Source organism: Dysidea avara, chromosome 2, assembly GCF_963678975.1.
Source record: "Dysidea avara chromosome 2, odDysAvar1.4, whole genome shotgun sequence".
In the NCBI taxonomy this organism is placed as follows: Eukaryota; Metazoa; Porifera; class Demospongiae; order Dictyoceratida; family Dysideidae; genus Dysidea; species Dysidea avara.
In genome coordinates this window covers 5,178,869-5,199,553 of record NC_089273.1, presented here as the reverse complement: position 1 = coordinate 5,199,553, position 20,685 = coordinate 5,178,869, and the positions used below count along the sequence as shown (strand labels likewise).

The 20,685-nt window shown below is 35.5% G+C and overlaps 1 protein-coding gene across 1 annotated transcript in view; it reads left to right on the top strand.

The window, feature by feature from the left end:
* The window catches only part of LOC136246372 (uncharacterized), a 62,776-nt gene that overhangs the window by 8,247 nt on the left and 33,844 nt on the right, over nucleotides 1-20,685 (top strand). Inside the window, exons 3-7 of the mRNA XM_066037764.1 lie at nucleotides 2,232-2,630; nucleotides 2,690-2,989; nucleotides 10,542-10,729; nucleotides 10,832-14,297; nucleotides 20,313-20,624. Coding sequence (XP_065893836.1) covers nucleotides 2,232-2,630; nucleotides 2,690-2,989; nucleotides 10,542-10,729; nucleotides 10,832-14,297; nucleotides 20,313-20,624 — 4,665 coding nt within the window. The remainder of the gene's footprint in view (nucleotides 1-2,231; nucleotides 2,631-2,689; nucleotides 2,990-10,541; nucleotides 10,730-10,831; nucleotides 14,298-20,312; nucleotides 20,625-20,685) is intronic.

Below are 20,685 nucleotides of genomic sequence, written 5' to 3'. Positions count from 1 at the left end.
ATGCCACCAAATTGAATCCCAGCTTGTAATTTTCCAAGATTATAAGGGGAGGGGGGGGATGCCTAGGTGCAGCATGCTTCGCACAAAATTGTTGCTGCAGCTTGTATGCATATAATGGTACCCAACCAATCTTTCTGGGGTTATTCTATTACACCTATGAGGTGTACAAGAGTACATTGAGTTTTTAAAAGAAAATCTTAAATGTTCTGTCTTTACCCTACAAACACAAACACATTTCAATCTAACAATTGCATAATCATCATTCATGTCATTAACACAAGAATATACAAGGAGCGTTTACATATATAATACACGTAGCAATACATACATTGAGTATTATCAACTCTTCCTACTTCTTATGGTTTTCAACTTTTATTTATAATCTAATGAGTAAGCACCACTTTTGATTGTGGGCTTCAATTTAAAGCTATGAAAATCAATGAAGAAATTCTGCAGGGCCATAAGAAATAGTATACTGACAGTCCAGGTTAACGCTTTCTCACTGTAATTAACACCTGTACACAACTCATACCCAAAGGGTGTTTCTGCTACATCATAATAGATGTGGATGTTTAGGTAACATGGCAACATAAGCTCACCCAACTTTTACAGTGTGACTGTTTTGGATTAGGTATCACTTCTTTTTGTATTTACATACTTCAAAGCAGGCCATAGGCAAGCTTTGGAGTTTCTTTTACATCCCTAGTTTCTTTACTACAGGAAGGAGAAAAGAGATCTAGTGGATTTGAACAATTTTTTATAATTATAAATTTATATAATGAGCAGGCAGACGTGTGTAACTATATAACAATTCCAACTTGTTGCAATTCTGGACAGTTATTTGTCATTACAAATTACTATGTAACTAGTTATATTACTACTAGTTGCTTTAACATTAATCTATTATGTAACTAGTTATAAAAGTAACTGAAATCTTTAAAGGTGATTAGTTTGTAGTAGGCTTGTGCCAATTATGCTGGCATAATTTCAAGTATAATAAGCTAGCAAAAGCATCAAGCATTATACCAACATAATAGGACGATTTTCCAGAATTTTAATTAAGATGCGCAATGCGTGTGCCAAAATACAGCACAACATGAATACACTACACCTTAGTACTACATTTCATTGTGTAATGTCATTATTTTTATTGTTTCTTGGATGATTATTCACATGATTATTCGGAAATAAGATTGAAATACTCTAATAGAACAGTTACTTAGTCTAATACAGCAGTCAGAAAAAGTTGATATACTCTATTAAAACAGCCAACTCTAGAGCATAATCTTGATTTTTAAGAGCATAATTTTCAGCATAATAGGCTGAATTAGCATAATAGGCTATTTTCAAAGCATAGTTGGCTCAAGCCCAGTTTGCAGTTAAATGCACTACCGGATGATGTTTTGTAGCTGATCTCTCTACAGGACGGCTTGTTTGTAGCTTAATGCTCTCGTCAGACAATTAAAGCAAGGAATAAGTAGTCTAATAGAGAAGTCAACCACTCTAATAGAAAGGTCACATTATATTATTTTGATTCATGTACACACTAAAATTGTATCCCCCAGGATCAATGTCTGCTGTATGCATAAAACTTCTACCTCTTAACTCCTTTAGCCTGCTCCTAATACTATGCCAGTAGAAGCAAGCATATGTAGCCTATATGTTTAAGTAGAAGCAAGCATATGCAGCCTATATGTTTAAGTAGAAGCAAGCATATGCAGCCTATATGTTTAAAATGTCAGCTTAAGATTTTTTTGGTGAAAATTGTTACCAGATTAAGGCCAGGCAAAATTGATTGCTAGTTTCCTTTTTCTGCCCGCATGTCTTAATTGAAGTGCAAAATGTTCATTATATGGTTATTTCCACCTCATTGATTTTCAAATATTCACAATAATTTCATTTTTGTAATAGTGGATTTATTTTAGCGTCTTCTTCAAGGGTTTAGCCATAATGAATAATCACCTTCTGCTCACATGATATTTTGAAAACCTTGATACAGGTAACTAGCAATCAACTTTTCCTGGCCTAATCTCAGAATATATACATAAATACCTGGGGAAAGTATGCCCCAGACTCTATAGATTTAAGTGTGCGTGCAACAGAAATTTGGAAATTTGTCACCAAAATTCCTGGTACCACGAATATAACCATGTAGCATTCATACATAACTTGATATGGTACAGGAATTGTGGTATTAGTTCATAATATACTTATTTGGTTGTACCTATTAGGTATCACAACAACTAGGATTACTGTTGCCGGTAGTGTTGCAGCAACTAATTTGATTAGCAGTAATCAAATTTCTGACTACTCATTTCTTACTCAACCTTTTACACTGGATGCCAGCGGTGTGGTATTACGTTGTGCTAGTGGACTGGGACCTACTGGTGGTGATTTTAATACTGCACTGGGTGGATGGTACTTTGGTGGAGCTGAAATAGCCATTGATTTCCCTTGTGGTTCTGTTTTTCAAACACGTTCAGCAAACCGCAATAACTTTCCAGGTGTAATCAACCTATATCCATGTGGATCATTATCACCTGATGAAGAAGGTATTTACTCATGTATGATGATGAACAGTTCAATGATGGTACAGACCACAAGAGTGGGTTTATACCATAGTGGAAGAAGTGAGTCACTTGACATGTGCCCCATCCCCTCATTAGCCATATTTCGTATCTCTACACAGCTGCCCCAATGATAGATTCTCCATTATTACCTACTGTGACAGTTGCTGTTGGTGATTCCCTCACATTGTCCTGTACTTCACAAGGTTCTCCCCCAGACACATTCACCTGGATGAAGGATGGTACTCCAGCACCACTGACCCCTAATTTGACTACAGTCACTCATGACAGTACTACTGCAGTGTTCTGTAGTAGGTATACTATTAACAATGTCACTACAAGTGATAATGGAACATACACATGCACTGTGACTAATCCTATTGGAAGTGATAATGAGACCATCGATGTTGTTGTAGTTATTGGTGAGTTCATGTTGGTGTACTGTACTGAACACACCCGTAAATGATTTTTTATTTAATTTTATCGAGATTAACATCATTGCAACTTATTTTTTATGATCATCATTAATCTTATGTATTGATTAGGATCAGTGCAGCAATTTGTGGCCTCCACCACAATGAAGTAACCATTTAGAGAGTTCAACTACAAGAATGTCACCTTGTAAAGTGTTTGGCTATATAAGAAAATTGCTCTATAGCTACACATAACACCCTGTACTGCATAGCAAGTCATTCTAACAGCTGCTTACATGATAATCATTTTATCAGTTTCAAATTTACAATACACACATAGATTCACATAATAGTAGTGTTTTTGTTGTTCACTGATGTTCCCTGTAAAACAGAAAAGAAGTTGAAAAGAAAGCCCCAATATGGCCATTTCGGGGCTTGCAATTACAAAGACATGATACGTACTTATACCACACAAACCAAGCTATGAAAAAGGTGCAGCTTTCCAAAAAAGGCCAGGGAAATCATGGTTGTGAAATCATATATCCCTCCTGGAGGAGACTGAGTGTGGTGTTTGACTAAACATTAGGTGGCCTGCAGATCGAATCCTTGTGTAGGAGGGATTTTTCCTTTCTTTGGTCCTTTACTGTTTCACTTTTTTGTTAGCTAGGTTAAGTAATCATTTAAAGTCTCCAGTCCCTGTTAGGTTAGCTAATCCAAAGGTTGCAACACATGTTGTTGTCAGACCTTCAGTGCTGGTCACTGTAAAGTGCTAATAACAATAACAATAAGCTAATCTCTCTATACAGAGTTAAGTTGAGATTTCTGGGGTGATGCGTTTGTGGTTGAGTTCTCTACAGGGTGACTTGTTTGTATTTGAACTCTTTACAGTACGTATTTCTCTGAGTTACTTGTTCGTAAAGCTGAATATTTTACAGGTTGACATTGTTTGTAGAGAACTCAGCTACAGTACATGACAAGCCACCCTGTAGAGATTTCAGCCCCAGGGAGATTTGTTATGTAACTTTTAGGGATGTGCCTATTTTACCAACAAAATTTTGGAAGAATACATTGTTAAAAGCAAAGAGCAAGATGCTGGAAAAATAGGTGGAAAATTGGAAAAATGGGTACCAAGGAATGGCAACTTAACATATTTTGTATGAAAAAGATCGAGATACTCTAATAGAATAGTAACGCAGAGTATTAGGACAACGTAATCATATTCATAGGAATGGCAATTAGAGATTGAGATACTCTAATAGAGCAGTCACTGTGCACTAAATATTCTAATAGAGCATGCAGTCACACATGCTTGTAAGCTTGAGATATTATTGATGCTCAGCACAGTAGAGAATTTTTGAGCAAAATGGGTAAGAAATAGAATGATTGACTAAAGCACATGTGAGTTATATAGATTTTTTTAAATTGGTGCAAAAAGAAGAAGTATTATGAAGGAGTTGAAGGACAATACAAAAAAATGCAACAAACTTTGAAAGCACATAATTTATTTCAGTGATTTATTAATATATTACAATATTATTACTGTACAAACTCAAGGTTGAGTATGCTGTACAAAAAAGAAAGAAATTTAAATAATTAAGGTAGTTAAATGTTCAATTTGCTTTTGAATATTTCAAGGCTGGTGATGGCTGTACAGATCTGGTTGAAATCTGGAATAGATAGTGCCATATTATGAAGACGTTTCCACAGCAAAATTGGATAATTTCTGTTCTGGCATCAACTCACTTACTGGAAATTATAAACTCACAGCACAATTAATGTGACCGGGCCTGTGAAAATAAGGCATGTGGGTACAAACTACACCATGCCACATACGTAAAATCTCATATCTCAGTAGTGGGATAAAATATTTTCATTCTGTAACTTGTATTGTAACACCTATTAGATGTTTAATATATAGTTATACAATGGCCACGAGTGCTCTGCCCGATATAAACCCATGAGCCTGAGGGCCGTCAGGCCCGAAGGCAAGTGCGTTTATACAGGCAGAGCACGAGTGCACGTTGTATAACTGTTATGTACCATTCACCTAATAGTTGGGGAGAGTCTCACAAGACAGCTGTAACACTTATAAAGGCCAGGTTTCTAACATCGATTGTGGGTAACCAAGCCTGACGTTGCGATGACGTTCCCCTGCAGTACTGCAGCCAACTGAGATATTGAAAGCTAGTACGCTATGGGTTATATCACTAACCTGCATTCGCTGTTCCACTCTCATCATGTAGTGCTCAGCATGCCAGCGTGCCATATAGACTAAGCACCAGACTAATCACCATAGTGATTCTCTCGAGTGAAAAAAGCAGCTAAATAGACGGTTTAAGTAAACAAAACCTAACTACTAAACGATACTAGTCTAATTCTTACTATTCACACTGGCTAAACTCGAATCTGGTGGCATGACAAAACTGGTTACCACAATCGAACGTAAAGGTTAGTATTATTTAGAATATATTTGTTTTATTGAGTCATTGTCGAAGTGGACTACAGTTTAATCTGGGCTAAGATGGCACCAGACTAGTAAGGTGTATAAGTACGTTTATATATATATGTAGACTAGAGTTGTGGCCACCCGCGTTGGCTTTTTCGATCGCCATTGGCTGCTTGTAAACATTATACGTATTGGTGACGTTATGGCCCACAATCGACCTTTACATGTCAGACTATAAAAGAATTCGAGTGATCTGTGAAGTGTCTTTCCACCTATTCGGTGAGGTGTCATAGTGGTCTTCGCCACCGGCACTTGTGCTATGCTGCACAAAACCGCAGCCAGTGCAATATCTGTATATTGCACTGCGGTCAGTGCATTATAACTTATAATGCACTCGTTGTGGTCTACAAAACCGCAACCAGTGCGTTATAAGTTATAATGGACTCGCTGCGGTCTGCAGCAGTGCAATATACAAATTATGGCACTGGCGGTGCCTTTGAACTGCCCACGCAGAGTGGTACATTACATGCTAAAAACTTTCATGGCCAAGCATCAATGGAATACAAAGTTATGACGTTTCAAAGTTTGAAAAAGTAGACAATTATTATGTGCCCACATGCCCTATTTTTGCAGGTCTAGTCATATTTAATACTATCTTGTTAATTACATTACAGTCTGCCACAGTTGACCCATGAAATGATACACACAGGGAGCATGGAAAATAAAATGGATGGTAGCAGTTGTTTTGCTGTAGCCATATCACTGTCATGTGGTAGTTACCAATTTGTCGCTTAGGAATCGAGTAGTGTCGAATACATAATACTGTTAATGTAAACATATTGAACTAACAAAATTTAATGGAGTTCATATGAAGTAATGTATTCCTAAAATGTATGGGTCATTCCATACCAAATTACAAAAAAAAATCCGGACCCCTTTTGATTTTCGTGAAATTTGGCACAAACATGGACCCTTTCAAGAAACTTTCTTACACCAAAATTTGGCTCATTTTATTTGTCTCCCTTTACGTTATGACCGCTCAAAGTTTCTGCTGAAAATTTTATGAAGCTTACATGTCTTCAATAAAATAGCCATAAATTTGCTTGTGATTCACGTAGAACCTTCTGGATTAGAATTTTGAAATCCTTATTAAATTCCCTTTCAGGTGATATATAATAGTTTATAATTGCTCAAAGGAAAAGGTCAAACCACAAAAATGTAGCCTTTTCCTTTGATCTTCATTTTCAAAAATAAGTATTCTTTAATTAAATTTATTTTTGGTTTAAATGTTGCACTAATACCCATCATTCATCACTGTGAGTTTAAAGTTGGGACCAATAGTAGATCATGAGTTATAAGTGTTAATGTGTAGCCTTGTAATCACAGCTGTTTGTATGGTTCAAGTATGCAAAGATGCAATACTAATTGCAAGTAACTTTATATAATACCATGTCACAATCATTAATACATTGTTGTTTTGTAAGTAATGTTAATTTGTTTATGTTTTGTAAGAAAACCCAGTAAAAGCTTATACTTAAATACATATATTCAAGTAATTTACCCCTGATCAAGCTTGTATATATTGTTTCTGATTATGACGCCAAGTCTATTATACAGTAGTGAAATATTGAACTTGATGACATTTTCACTAGCTACAGTAACTGCTACTGCTACTGTTAGCATTTTATGCTGATTGTTGATATGCAAGTACGTATTTTGATACACAAATGTAGCTATAGTGAAAACTGTCTAAGCCAGTCAGGGCCAATTTTTTTGGCCTTAATATTCAGGTGGCTATTTATATTGTTTGATATGTATAAATGTCTTACTAGAACAATTTAATGTTGGCCCTTAATAGAAAGGCGGCCTTTCGTTACAGGTGGCCACTAAGACAAGTTCCACTGTAATTTGATACACTTACAAATAAAACATGATGTTATGTAGCTGCATTCTTTGTTCTTAACACAGGCATGAATGTTCTAATATTGTAATCTACTAGAGATTTTCTAAAAAGTAGTAATGAATGACTGATGCAGTATTAGCAGTCTTTTCAACTTATACCTTAAAAAATTCAATTGTGTACTGATATCAATGCATCAGATTTCATTGCATATCAAAGTTACATGTGAATGATTGTAGAGACTGTCATGCAATATGCACCACTTTCAGTCTCAAGTTTTATCTGATTTAACTTTAAAGTTAATTGCCTTGACCCTTTCTTTAATTGATTGTTAATGTATTTCGCTTAAAGCTATAGATATGTATCAGTGTGCAATTGCTGTAGTGAACCTTTCTACAATGTAATTTCTATGGAACATTTCTATGATTCTAATTATAGAAGAGCTATATACATTGCTATTTTTATCATGATACAGTTGATGTATGGAGTTAAAGTCAGGTACCTTAGGGCCAAAATTTCTGGGCCTTAATGTGCAGGTAGCTGCTTAATACATTTGCATAAGTGTATAGCAACAATTTAAAATTGGCCCTTATGGAGTGGTGGCCTTTCTATACAGGTGGTAACTTTCCACTCTATTCCATCAAATTTCTGACGAGTAAGTGGTTTTAAAAGTGTACATTTTTCCAGCAGAGGCATTGTTTATAGGTACAAACATATAAAGTTGGCCTTTAAGTGGTCAGTAGTAGGCTTGCTCTTTCAAAGTATGATTCAAAAGTGATAGATATACAGTGTAACATACCTTAGCGGCTACCTTAAAGGCCACCTTTTTATAAGAGCCAACTTAAAATAGGATATTTCTACTCTAGTGCAACTATATGAAGCAGCTATCTAGGTATTAATACCAAGAAGCTTTGGATATCACTAAGACATGGCATTTCAATTCCACTTAACATGTACATATGTATGAATAACTGTCGTTTACATCCATTATACACACATATAAGATTGGAAACTATCATCATAATCTGTGGCTGAATATTACTATGATACAGTAAGTAAAATTGAAAGAATAGATTGGAATATCATTAGTTGTACAGTAAATCCTTTATAAATATAACTACCCCTATAATAAGACCACCTTGTTATAGTGGCCACCTCTATTTTATAGGACACTGAACTTACAGCAAAAACATAATCAGTGATTCCTTTATTAGGCAGCCTTATTATTGCTCCAACTTTCTTAGCTTTAAAAGTGGTTCTATTAATATGGTTTCACTGTAGTGAGCCCTTGTCAATACTATTTTAATGCATAAATGATATTTAACATACCAATTACAATATAATGCTACTTGCAATTGGTATTAGAAATTGCACTGTAAAAATACCATACAAACAGCAGTGATTACAAGGCTACACATTAACACTTATAACTCATGATCTACTATTGGTCCCAACTTTAAACGCACAGTGGTGAATGATGGGCATTAGAGCAACATGTAAACCAAAAATAAATTTAATTAAAGAATATATATTTTTGAAAATGAAGATCAAAGGAAAAAGCTACATTTTTGTGGTTTGACCTTTTCCTTTGAGCAATTATAAAATATTATATATCACCTGAAAGAGAATTTAATAAAGATTTCACAAATCTAAACTAGAAATTTCTACATCAATCACAAGCAAAGTTATGGTCATTTTATTGAAGATGTGTAAGCAAAATAAAATTTTCAGCAGAAACTTTGAGTGGTCATAACTTAAAGGGAGACCTATGAAATGAGCTAAATTTTGGTGTGAGAAAGTTTCTTGATAGGGTCCATGTTTGTGCCAAATTTCATGAAAATCGAAAGGAGTCCGGATTTTTTTTTGTTGATTTGGTATGGAATGACCCGTATGTGGTGAAGCCAGAACAGTTTCTAAGTGTTCTGTGTATTAGTGACATCACAGCTGTGCAATGAATGTTTGCTTCTAGCATCCTCTATAGGCCTGCGCCTAATATGCCGGAATAATTTTGAGAATAATAGGTCACCAATTTCGTGAGATTAATTCCGGAATAATAGGATGGTTACAGGCATAATTTTGGAATTATCAGATGTCCATGGGAATAATTGGTGGAGTTAAGGGGCGTGTCTCTTCTTGATTAACTAGAAGAAAGACCTAGCTACTAAGAATGATAGGTAGCTGGCATTGTTATACGAATGCTGGCTGAAAGAGGCTGAAAAGCCTCTAGAAGATCGATATACTCTAATAGAACGCTCAAATACTCTAATAGAGCAGTCAGATCATTTCATCTCCAGACAGCATCAGGGATTTAACTGCATGATTATCAGAAATTTTTACATCTCATACCAGTGTATCTTCTTTACAAACATGTTGATATCATTATCTACTAAACTTAGCATGTAGTTATAGTTACAGCTTTAATACACTTAGCTATTATTATTATTATTATTACTCCCGATAACCATTTAAAGTCTGTTGTAATGGCTACAGCCATTATGTGTAAGGTGAAATGCTTCATTTATGGTTAGCTATTAATTAATTATTTCCGGCAATACTTCAGCATCTTAAGAACTAAACGACTATAGCTACAGAAACGAAATGGGCATTATTATGGAATAATAGGCTAGATAAAAGAATACAAAAAGAATAATAGGAGAATTTTTTGGGAAATTCTGGAAAGAATAATAGGTAAAATTTTGAGCATATTAGGCTCAGGTCTAATCCTCTAGTATCTTGCCTCTTGCTCTGAATCTCATTAAACTTGTATACATTGCAGAAGGTATTCTCAGGCCATTAAATTTTGTTAGTTCAATATGTTTACATTAACAGTATTAAGTATTCGATACTACACAATTCCTAAGCAACAAATTGGTAACTACCACATGACAGTGATATGGCTACAGCAAAACAACTGCTACCATCCATTTTATTTTCCATGGTCCCGGTGTGCATCATTTCGTGGGTCAACTGCAGCAGACTGAAATGTAATTAACAAGGTAGTATTAAATGTGACTGGGCCAGCAAAATAGGGCATGTCGGCACATACAAATTGCTTACTTTTTCAAAGTTTGATACGTCATAACTCTGTATACCATTGATATATACAGTAAGGTTATTAGCATGAAAATATTATATGCAGGTAATACAGTAGGTGTAAAAGTACATACACAATATTAATATTTAAGTAATGCATGATATATCATGATTTACTCTAGATGATTGTGATCCTAATCCTTGTATAAATAATGGAACTTGTACAGATGGAGTTAATTCTTTCACATGTAATTGTATTGATGGTTTTACTGGAGAGAATTGTACAACTAACATAGACGATTGCGATCCTAATCCTTGTATAAATAATGGAACTTGTACAGATGGAGTTAAGTCTTTCACATGTAATTGTGTCGATGATTTTACTGGAGAGAATTGTACAACTAACATAGATGATTGTGATCCTAATCCTTGTATAAATAATGGAACTTGTACAGATGGAGTTAACTCTTTCACATGCAATTGTGTCGATGGTTTTACTGGAGAGAATTGTACAACTAACATAGATGATTGTGATCCTAATCATTGTATGAATAATGGAACTTGTACAGATGGAGTTAACTCTTTCACATGCAACTGTGGTGGTGGCTATACTGGGGAGAATTGTACAACTAACCTAGACGATTGTGATCCTAATCCTTGTATGAATAATGGAACTTGTACAGATGGAGTTAACTCTTTCACCTGTAATTGTGTTGATGGTTTTGCTGGAGAGAATTGTACAACTAACATAGATGATTGTGATCCTAATCCTTGTATGAATAATGGAACTTGTACAGATGGAGTTAACTCTTTCACCTGTAATTGTGTTGATGGTTTTGCTGGAGAGAATTGTACAACTAACATAGATGATTGTGACCCTAATCCTTGTATGAATAATGGAACTTGTACAGATGGAGTTAATTCTTTCACATGTAATTGTGTTGATGGTTTTGCTGGAGAGAATTGTAAAACTAACATAGATAATTGTAATCCTAATCCTTGTATGAATAATGGAACTTGTACAGATGGAGTTAACTCTTTCACCTGTAATTGTGTTGATGGTTTTGCTGGAGAGAATTGTACAACTAACATAAATGATTGTGATCCTAATCCTTGTATGAATAATGGAACTTGTACAGATGGAGTTAATTCTTTCACATGTAATTGTGTCAATGGTTTTATTGGAGAGAATTGTACAACTAACATAGATGATTGTGATCCTAATCCTTGTATGAATAATGGAACTTGTACAGATGGAGTTAATTCTTTCACCTGTAATTGTGTTGATGGTTTTGCTGGAGAGAATTGTACAACTAACATAGATGATTGTGATCCTAATCCTTGTATAAATAATGGAACTTGTACAGATGGAGTTAACTTTTTCACCTGCAATTGTGTTGATGGTTTTACTGGAGAGAATTGTACAACTAACATAGATGATTGTAATTCTAATCCTTGTATGAATAATGGAACTTGTACAGATGAAGTTAATTCTTTCACTTGTAATTGTGTTGATGGTTTTACTGGAGAGAATTGTACAACTAACATAGATGATTGTGATCCTAATCCTTGTATGAATAATGGAACTTGTACAGATGAAGTTAATTCTTTCACTTGTAATTGTGTTGATGGTTTTACTGGAGAGAATTGTACAACTAACATAGATGATTGTAATTCTAATCCTTGTATGAATAATGGAACTTGTACAGATGGAGTTAACTCTTACACTTGTAGCTGTGCAGATGATTTTACTGGAGAGAATTGTACAACTAACATAGATGATTGTAATCCTAATCCTTGTATGAATAGTGGAACTTGTACAGATGGAGTTAACTCTTACACTTGTAGCTGTGCAGATGATTTTACTGGAGAGAAATGTACAACTAACATAGATGATTGTAATCCTAATCCTTGTATGAATAATGGAACTTGTACAGATGGAGTTAACTCTTACACTTGTAGCTGTGCAGATGGTTTTACTGGAGAGAATTGTACAACTAACATAGATGATTGTAATTCTAATCCTTGTATGAATAATGGAACTTGTACAGATGGAGTTAACTCTTACACTTGTAGCTGTGCAGATGATTTTACTGGAGAGAATTGTACAACTAACATAGATGATTGTAATCCTAATCCTTGTATAAATAATGGAACTTGTACAGATGGAGTTAATTCTTTCACCTGTAATTGTGTTGATGGTTTTGCTGGAGAGAATTGTACAACTAACATAGATGATTGTGATCCTAATCCTTGTATAAATAATGGAACTTGTACAGATGGAGTTAACTTTTTCACTTGCAATTGTGTTGATGGTTTTACTGGAGAGAATTGTACAACTAACATAGATGATTGTAATTCTAATCCTTGTATGAATAATGGAACTTGTACAGATGAAGTTAATTCTTTCACTTGTAATTGTGTTGATGGTTTTACTGGAGAGAATTGTACAACTAACATAGATGATTGTAATTCTAATCCTTGTATGAATAATGGAACTTGTACAGATGGAGTTAACTCTTACACTTGTAGCTGTGCAGATGATTTTACTGGAGAGAATTGTACAACTAACATAGATGATTGTAATCCTAATCCTTGTATGAATAGTGGAACTTGTACAGATGGAGTTAACTCTTACACTTGTAGCTGTGCAGATGATTTTACTGGAGAGAAATGTACAACTAACATAGATGATTGTAATCCTAATCCTTGTATGAATAATGGAACTTGTACAGATGGAGTTAACTCTTACACTTGTAGCTGTGCAGATGGTTTTACTGGAGAGAATTGTACAACTAACATAGATGATTGTAATTCTAATCCTTGTATGAATAATGGAATTTGTACAGATGGAGTTAATTCTTTCACATGCAATTGTGTTGATGGCTTTACTGGAGAGAATTGTACAACTAACATAGATGATTGTGATCCTAATCCTTGTATGAATAATGGAACTTGTACAGATGGAGTTAACTCTTTCACATGTAATTGTTTGGATGGTTTTACTGGAGAGAATTGTACAACTAACATAGACAATTGTAATCCTAATTCTTGTATGAATAATGGAACTTGTACAGATGGAGTTAACTCTTACACTTGTAGCTGTGCAGATGGTTTTACTGGAGAGAATTGTACAACTAACATAGATGATTGTAATCCTAATCCTTGTATGAATAATGGAACTTGTACAGATAGAGTTAATTCTTACAATTGTAGCTGTGCAGATGGTTTTACTGGAGAGAATTGTACAACTAACATAGACAATTGTAATCCTAATCCTTGTATGAATAATGGAACTTGTACAGATGGAGTTAATTCTTACACTTGTAGCTGTGCAGATGGTTTTTCTGGAGAGAATTGTACAACTAACATAGATGATTGTAATCCTAATCCTTGTATGAATAATGGAACTTGTACAGATGGAGTTAATTCTTACACTTGTAGCTGTGCAGATGGTTTTACTGGAGAGAATTGTACAACTAACATAGATGATTGTAATCCTAATCCTTGTATGAATAATGGAACTTGTACAGATGGAGTTAACTCTTTCACGTGTAATTGTGTTGATGGTTTTACTGAAGAGAATTGTGCAACTAACATAGATGATTGTGATCCTAATCCTTGTATGAATAATGGAACTTGTACAGATGGAGTTAACTCTTTCACATGCAATTGTTTGGATGGCTTTACTGGAGAGAATTGTACAACTAACATAGATGATTGTGATCCTAATCCTTGTATGAATAATGGAATTTGTACAGATGGAGTTAACTCTTTCACCTGTAATTGTGTTGATGGTTTTACTGGAGAGAATTGTACAACTAACATAGATGATTGTGATCCTAATCCTTGTATGAATAATGGAACTTGTACAGATGGAATTAACTCATTTAGCTGTACATGTTCTGATAATTTTACTGGCTTAAGATGTGAAACAGGTATTGTTATAATATGTAGCAATTTGCACTATTTTTCCGTGTCCTTTTGTGCATATGCAGTTGCTTTCCTTTTATTATATGTATTTGGTATAAACATAAGGTAGGGTCCGCACACCGAAATATCAACTTTTACAAATCGATCCCCCTACCAATTTGGGATGTTCATCGTTGTATTCCTTTGCTAGAGCCATCATGAAACCGGATGCACGATTGTTGTTTTCACAGAAATATCCCTTTTTGTATCTCACCAGATGCAAATTTTGTTTATAAAATTTTGTGCTCCACACAAAGGACTGGATGAAACTCACTTCTTAGCCAGATCTTATCTAGAGTTGTTGTGATTAAAAAGTACACACAGCAGCAAGCAAATGATTTATTATATTTGCAGAACAGGGCTTCTTTCTTTTAAAAATTGCAAAATGAAATACGGACTTTTGAAGTCAAGTTACCCTACCAGCCAAGTTAAGAAAAGCCTAATTTTCTTCACAGTATTGTGATAAGGTTCGGTGCATAGTCTGTCTATGCTGTAAGTTTGGAAAGGATCTGAGACTTCTCACCATCTGGGTGACGAGTGTCAAATTTTCTGCAACATTTGGGAATTGTATTGTGCCTTCTACCCATTTCCAATGCTTCTGCAACCACAATACCCATCAGTGATGGACTGGAACGATGGCAAAGATGTCCCTGGACAGTTGGTGCCAGTGTTTGTCAATTATTATTTCATTGATACCTTCCACTTGTCGTTTGAAGCTCTAGACCACTGGAGGTAGCTAAATCATCCAAAACTGACTTCACCTATCATGTTCCACAGTGGCTTCAAATATTTACTAGATCACCCTACAGCACCGTCATGTTGCAAAATACTCAAAAATAAACTGAAAAAAGCACAAAATCTTTCATTTTCGAATTGAGCTGGGTGGGGCTCCTGGTGAGCTGTTGGAATACCACATCATATGAAATCACAGAAACAATGACTGCTACTACTGCCAAACATTGTGATCCATCTTTTATCGTCATTCTAAACAAAATTAGGAGATCAATACGGTATCAGAAGTGCTGGAAGGGACTTCAGTGTCATTGAGAGAATCTTGTGAAAAGTAGCACAAAAGTTTTGATGCTCGTAACCCAGTAGTCTCAGATCCTTTCCAGACTAACAGCATAAATAACCTATACACCCAACATTATCAGAATACTGTGAAGAATATTTGGCTTTTAAACTACTTGACTTGGTTGGTAGGGCAGCTTGAATTTGAAAACTTATGCTTCGTTTTGTGATTTTTGAAAGATAGCAGCCCTGTGCTGGAAATTAAAATCATTTGCTTATTTCTGTGTGTACTTTTTAACTGCAACAACTCTAGATAAGATTTGGCTAAGTAGCAAGTTTCATCCGGTCATCTGTGTGGAGCAAGAAATTTTAAAAATATTTTATGTCTTGTGAGATATAAAATTTAATATTTCTGTGAATGTGCCTCCAGTTTAATGGAGGATCTAGCAATGGTATGCTGCGATGAACATCCCACAATAGTAGGGAAATCAATTTGTAAAAGTTGATTTTTCAGTTTGCAGACCCTACATAAAGGAGTTTGGCTTCATGGTAGGTTATCATTTAATGTGCATTACAAGTAACCAAATTCATAAAAAAAGTCTGGCTGGAATTACAAATCAGTTTCAAGCATGTTTTAAAAATTATTGTTTATCAGTGTGAATGATGATAGGTGATGTTAGGTGGCATATTCCATCATATTTGGCTATTGCCCACAACTGGCTGTGGGTACTAGCCTGGTTAAAATAAAATAAATACACCACTCTATAATAATAAATGCATTTTTCAACCTGGATATATTATGCCCCAAATGTTCTCTTATATGTACTACTTTCTTACTTAGAGTATCAAATAAACCTATTATATATGCTTTTCAACATACAACATTGACTGCTCTATTAGAGTACCTAAATCTTTAGCCACTCTTTGGTAGTTGTTATTCTGCTGTGTTTCTCTGTGTCAACACACACAATAGTGTGTCGTGTGGCCATGAAAGCTGGCACACCACACTGTGAGTATATTGACAGGAAGAAAGAAAACAGCTTTTTCACTTGTGGACAGCACCATTTCCTCTTCTCCAAAATGCTTGCATTATAGCTGTCTGCCCGACACACAGACAATTTTTCATACCAGCCATTAGTGAGATATAGCATTCAAAATTTGTATTTAATTTTATTTTTTTCTTAAGCCGTAGGAGGGCTGTGGTTACTTTGATTTCTCTTCACATACATTGCAAAAATTGCTCTACAGCACAATTGTGTAACTCGATTGCCTTGCTATTTGCACTAATGGGGAGCGTATAATGGCAAATTCACGTACCAAGTTTGCTGTCAATGTGATGAATATTAAAGGGATTATGCGTGTAATAGGAGTTATGAGTGTTGTAGCAGTGCCTTTTGATGGTTTGAAATGCAATAGAGTTACAGTTACAAGTTATAAAGTAAAAATCAAACAAGTGTAAAATCATGGGACTGAGATACTCTAATAGAGCAGTCACTGCAGGGTAAAAAGGTGCACAAAAATGTTGGGAAAACTTACCAGAGATACCTAACACCCACATTCTTAACCACCAAATTGCTGCTAACTTGGCTGGGCCTGGGCCTGTGAAAATAGGGCATGTGGGCACATGATTTTTGTCTACTTTTTCTAACTTCCATCATCCCTAACTCTTTATACCATTACATCATGGCCATGCTATTTTAAGCTCTTAGTAAGCATTTAATTGACATTATGATGCAAGTTATAGAATGCAAATAGTCTGTTCCAATACTGAGATATGACCTGAAGTGTGATAGAGTGTACTGTGGTTTGTGCCCACATGCATGTCCTGTTTTCACAGGCATGGTCACAATTAATGAAAATTCTAGTTTAAAATGTGTTTATCTGTACGTGTATATATTAGGGATCGTGAAGATTTGGGCTTCTGTGGCCAAATTTATCACCCTAAAATCAGCCTCACAATACCTTCATTGCACTTTGGCAGCATTGGTTAGGTAAAGCCAAGCCCTGAAGTGCCTTCAGTATGACTTGAAACAGTTCCAAGTAGCTGCTACAAAAATTAGTGAAATTTTCTGACTAACTAACTGACTGACTGACTGACTGACCGACTGACTTATGCCTTCTGACAAGCATAACTTGATAATGGGTAAGGCTACAGGCTTGATTTCTTCACTGTTCGACCATTGCTTTGTCCCAACACATGCCTTTTGGCATACCACAGTATGTACAATTCAAGTATCATGGTCTTACCTTTACCGTCCTTTGTCTCCCATTTTCTGCTGACAGCCAAAAGTGCTGATTCGTGGTAAGGTACATGTACCTACATTTGTAAACAGGAATCATCCGGTGACTGCAGAAGTGCTTCTCCTACTGTTTTTCATTTGTAGTGCTGTGAAATTGGCTGAGCATAGCCATTTCCAAGTCACTAATTAACAGTTGGGGCATGCTATTGTTGTCCATATTTTTGTGGAACTAAAATCCTTCATTTGTAGTGCTGTGTAATGGGCTAAACATAGCTGAAAGTGAAGAGCTGGCTGCTTCACTTTCAAGTCAGTAATTGATAGCTGGGAGCACTTCAGATGAAAGCATTAAATCTGGCACTCTCCTTTTTTTTGATGCAGTATGCACTAGTAATAATGTTGCAAAACAGTAAACAAACAAGTATAAGGAATTAGTAGGACTAGGAATTTTAATTCAATTAGGGATTGTAGAAAAAAGTTGGGATACAAGGGAAGTCGCCTACACCTGCAGATATACTAGTGGACATTTAAACCCTAATTCAGTCATGCATATAGACTGAAGTAGGGATTAAATGTCCACTAGCGATGGGCAATTATTCAATTATCATGATAATCGTGATTATTTTATCGGCAATAATTGACATCATGTACTTTTCATTGACTAGTGATAATCAAAATCGGCACAATAATCGTGATAGTCAAGCAAATATGTATATTTTCAATGTACACTGTATTTTTACCATTTTGTTAACAATTCCTGATGTGTTTAGTGTTTTTCATTACAAGAGTTGAGTGGACAATAATCGTGATAATCGTGATATTTGTTCATGACAATAATCGTATAGCAAATTATCAATATCGCTCATCACTAATGTCCACTAGTACATATTATCCATAACCTCCCTGGTTTCTCTACGTTTTTCTATGATCCCTATTTGAACTTGAAATTCCTAGTTTTTGTTATACTTGTAAATAAACATTTATAATTTTATAGAACTGCCAATAGATGTACTAGATTGTTCTAGAACATTCTATGCATTTTCTACGTATTAGAAGTCCTCAAAAATTTACACTCTATCAATTGGTAGCAAGAAAGACAAAAGTCTTACAAATCCATTCTCATATTCACAAACTATATATTATAATCAAAATTTATAAACTACCAAATATTGCTGGCAATACAATACATTTGCATGTCTGTTTGTATAGAAAAGAAGAAATGCAGGCCATAGGCTGTTTTTTGGGGCCTTATAAAGTACAAATTAGAAGTGGAATTCACACAAAAAACAGCCAAGCTATGAAAAATGGTGCGGCCTTAAAAGGCCTGGGTGAAAAAGTTGAAAGTGTCACCCAAGAAATGGCTGCAATGATGTTAATGCTAATAAATTTTAATAATGGCTGTGTGAAAATTTATTAGCATTAACATCACTGCAGCTGTTTCTTGGCTGCCACCAACTTTTTCTCCCAGGTCTTTTTAAGGCTGCACCATTTTTTTCACAGCTTAGCTATTTTTGTGTGGATTACTATTCTGCATCATACATGCTTAAAGTGCAGAATCTCAGCATCTCTGACACCAATTGTTTGTAAAGTGTGCCACTATATGTGACCAGATTTTACAGAACCGATCCAAATCGCACATCAGGCAAAATCAAACTAACACCACCAGTGGATAGCTACACTATCGTACTACAAGTTTTGACCCTCAGCACTACTCAAACTACACGAGGCTGGTTTTTACACACGTCTTTTCTGGGTGGTGTGGAGTGCTCAAATGGCGGTTTCAGGCCTTGTGAAGGACCTGGCTTGGAAAGAGTCAGTGGTTTACTGGTGGACAGCCTTATAATGTTGGCCAGACGTGTTCTCTGTTGATTTTGCTACATATCAGCCACTAAGGAGCCAGCACAGCCCTGTAATCTCGTGTCTGGACTCCAATCGTGGTCTGCCTCCATTTTGAGCTCTATCTCTTGCCCTCCCCACCACCCCCCATCCTCCACCCCTTTGTGAGCACTCGTGATACTACTTCGCTCGTCCAACTGCTCAGATTTTCTATCTTATTCGGTGGGAAACTGTACAAGCAGCTACAAGTACTGGAAGTGGCTTGAAAGGTAACAGATCGATGCATCTTTTGTGTAAATTTCATATGCGTGCTTGCTATCCTTGGAGAGTTATGCTGGCTTCAATTCTTTAAAACCGTTTATCTCGGAACTTCTAATGTGCGATTTGGATCGTTTTTCCAAAATCCAGTCACATATACATGTATATTGTTGTGGACGTATGCTCATGCTCAATGCGTGTATCATTTCCCTAATTATGCTGTCTGAAGTATATCCTGACTTTTAATTGTAAATTCTGATGTAGGTACATGTCTATACTTAATCATTGTGTTAATATGATTTCGATGTATTATACCATATTTGCTCAAATTTTTTTTCAAGTATATATGTACAATAGATTGTGCTGTTGCTTGAGTTTTGCTCTGCCTTATGTCATCATTTGCTTCCTGCTTTTGCCTTCATTATCCAAATTCAATACATTTCTAGTGTTATGCTACGAAATTAACATGTGTACATAATATTATTATTAATGACATAATGTTTTGTGCTGCTGTGCATTTGTTTTGAAACCTTTGATGAAAGCAAGAGCTGAATTATATTTTACAATTCTCATGGTCATCTTTCCTTTTAATACACATACAATAATTGCATGCTAAATATTATGTAACACATCTTGTAGGAATGGCACAACCAAATCAACCAGTGTTGAATGATGTCATAACTACCCCATACTCAGTGAACATAACATGGCTAGTTAGAAATGTTGCATTTGATCAAGAGAACTACACTATACAGTATGACACTGATGAGACACTACTTGATACCAGTCGAGTGGTGGAAGGAAATAGTGACACACTTACTATCGATGAAGTTGTATCAGTTAACATCTCTGGCCTATTGCCATTTACCATGTACTACTATAGAATAGTGGCTGTTAACTCAGTAGGGAGTTCTCAAACTGCTGTGATGAATTTTACTACTGATGAAATAGGTACGTCTGTACCAGACGCAACAGTATGGAACTACTGGTAGCGAATTCATAACTAGTAGAG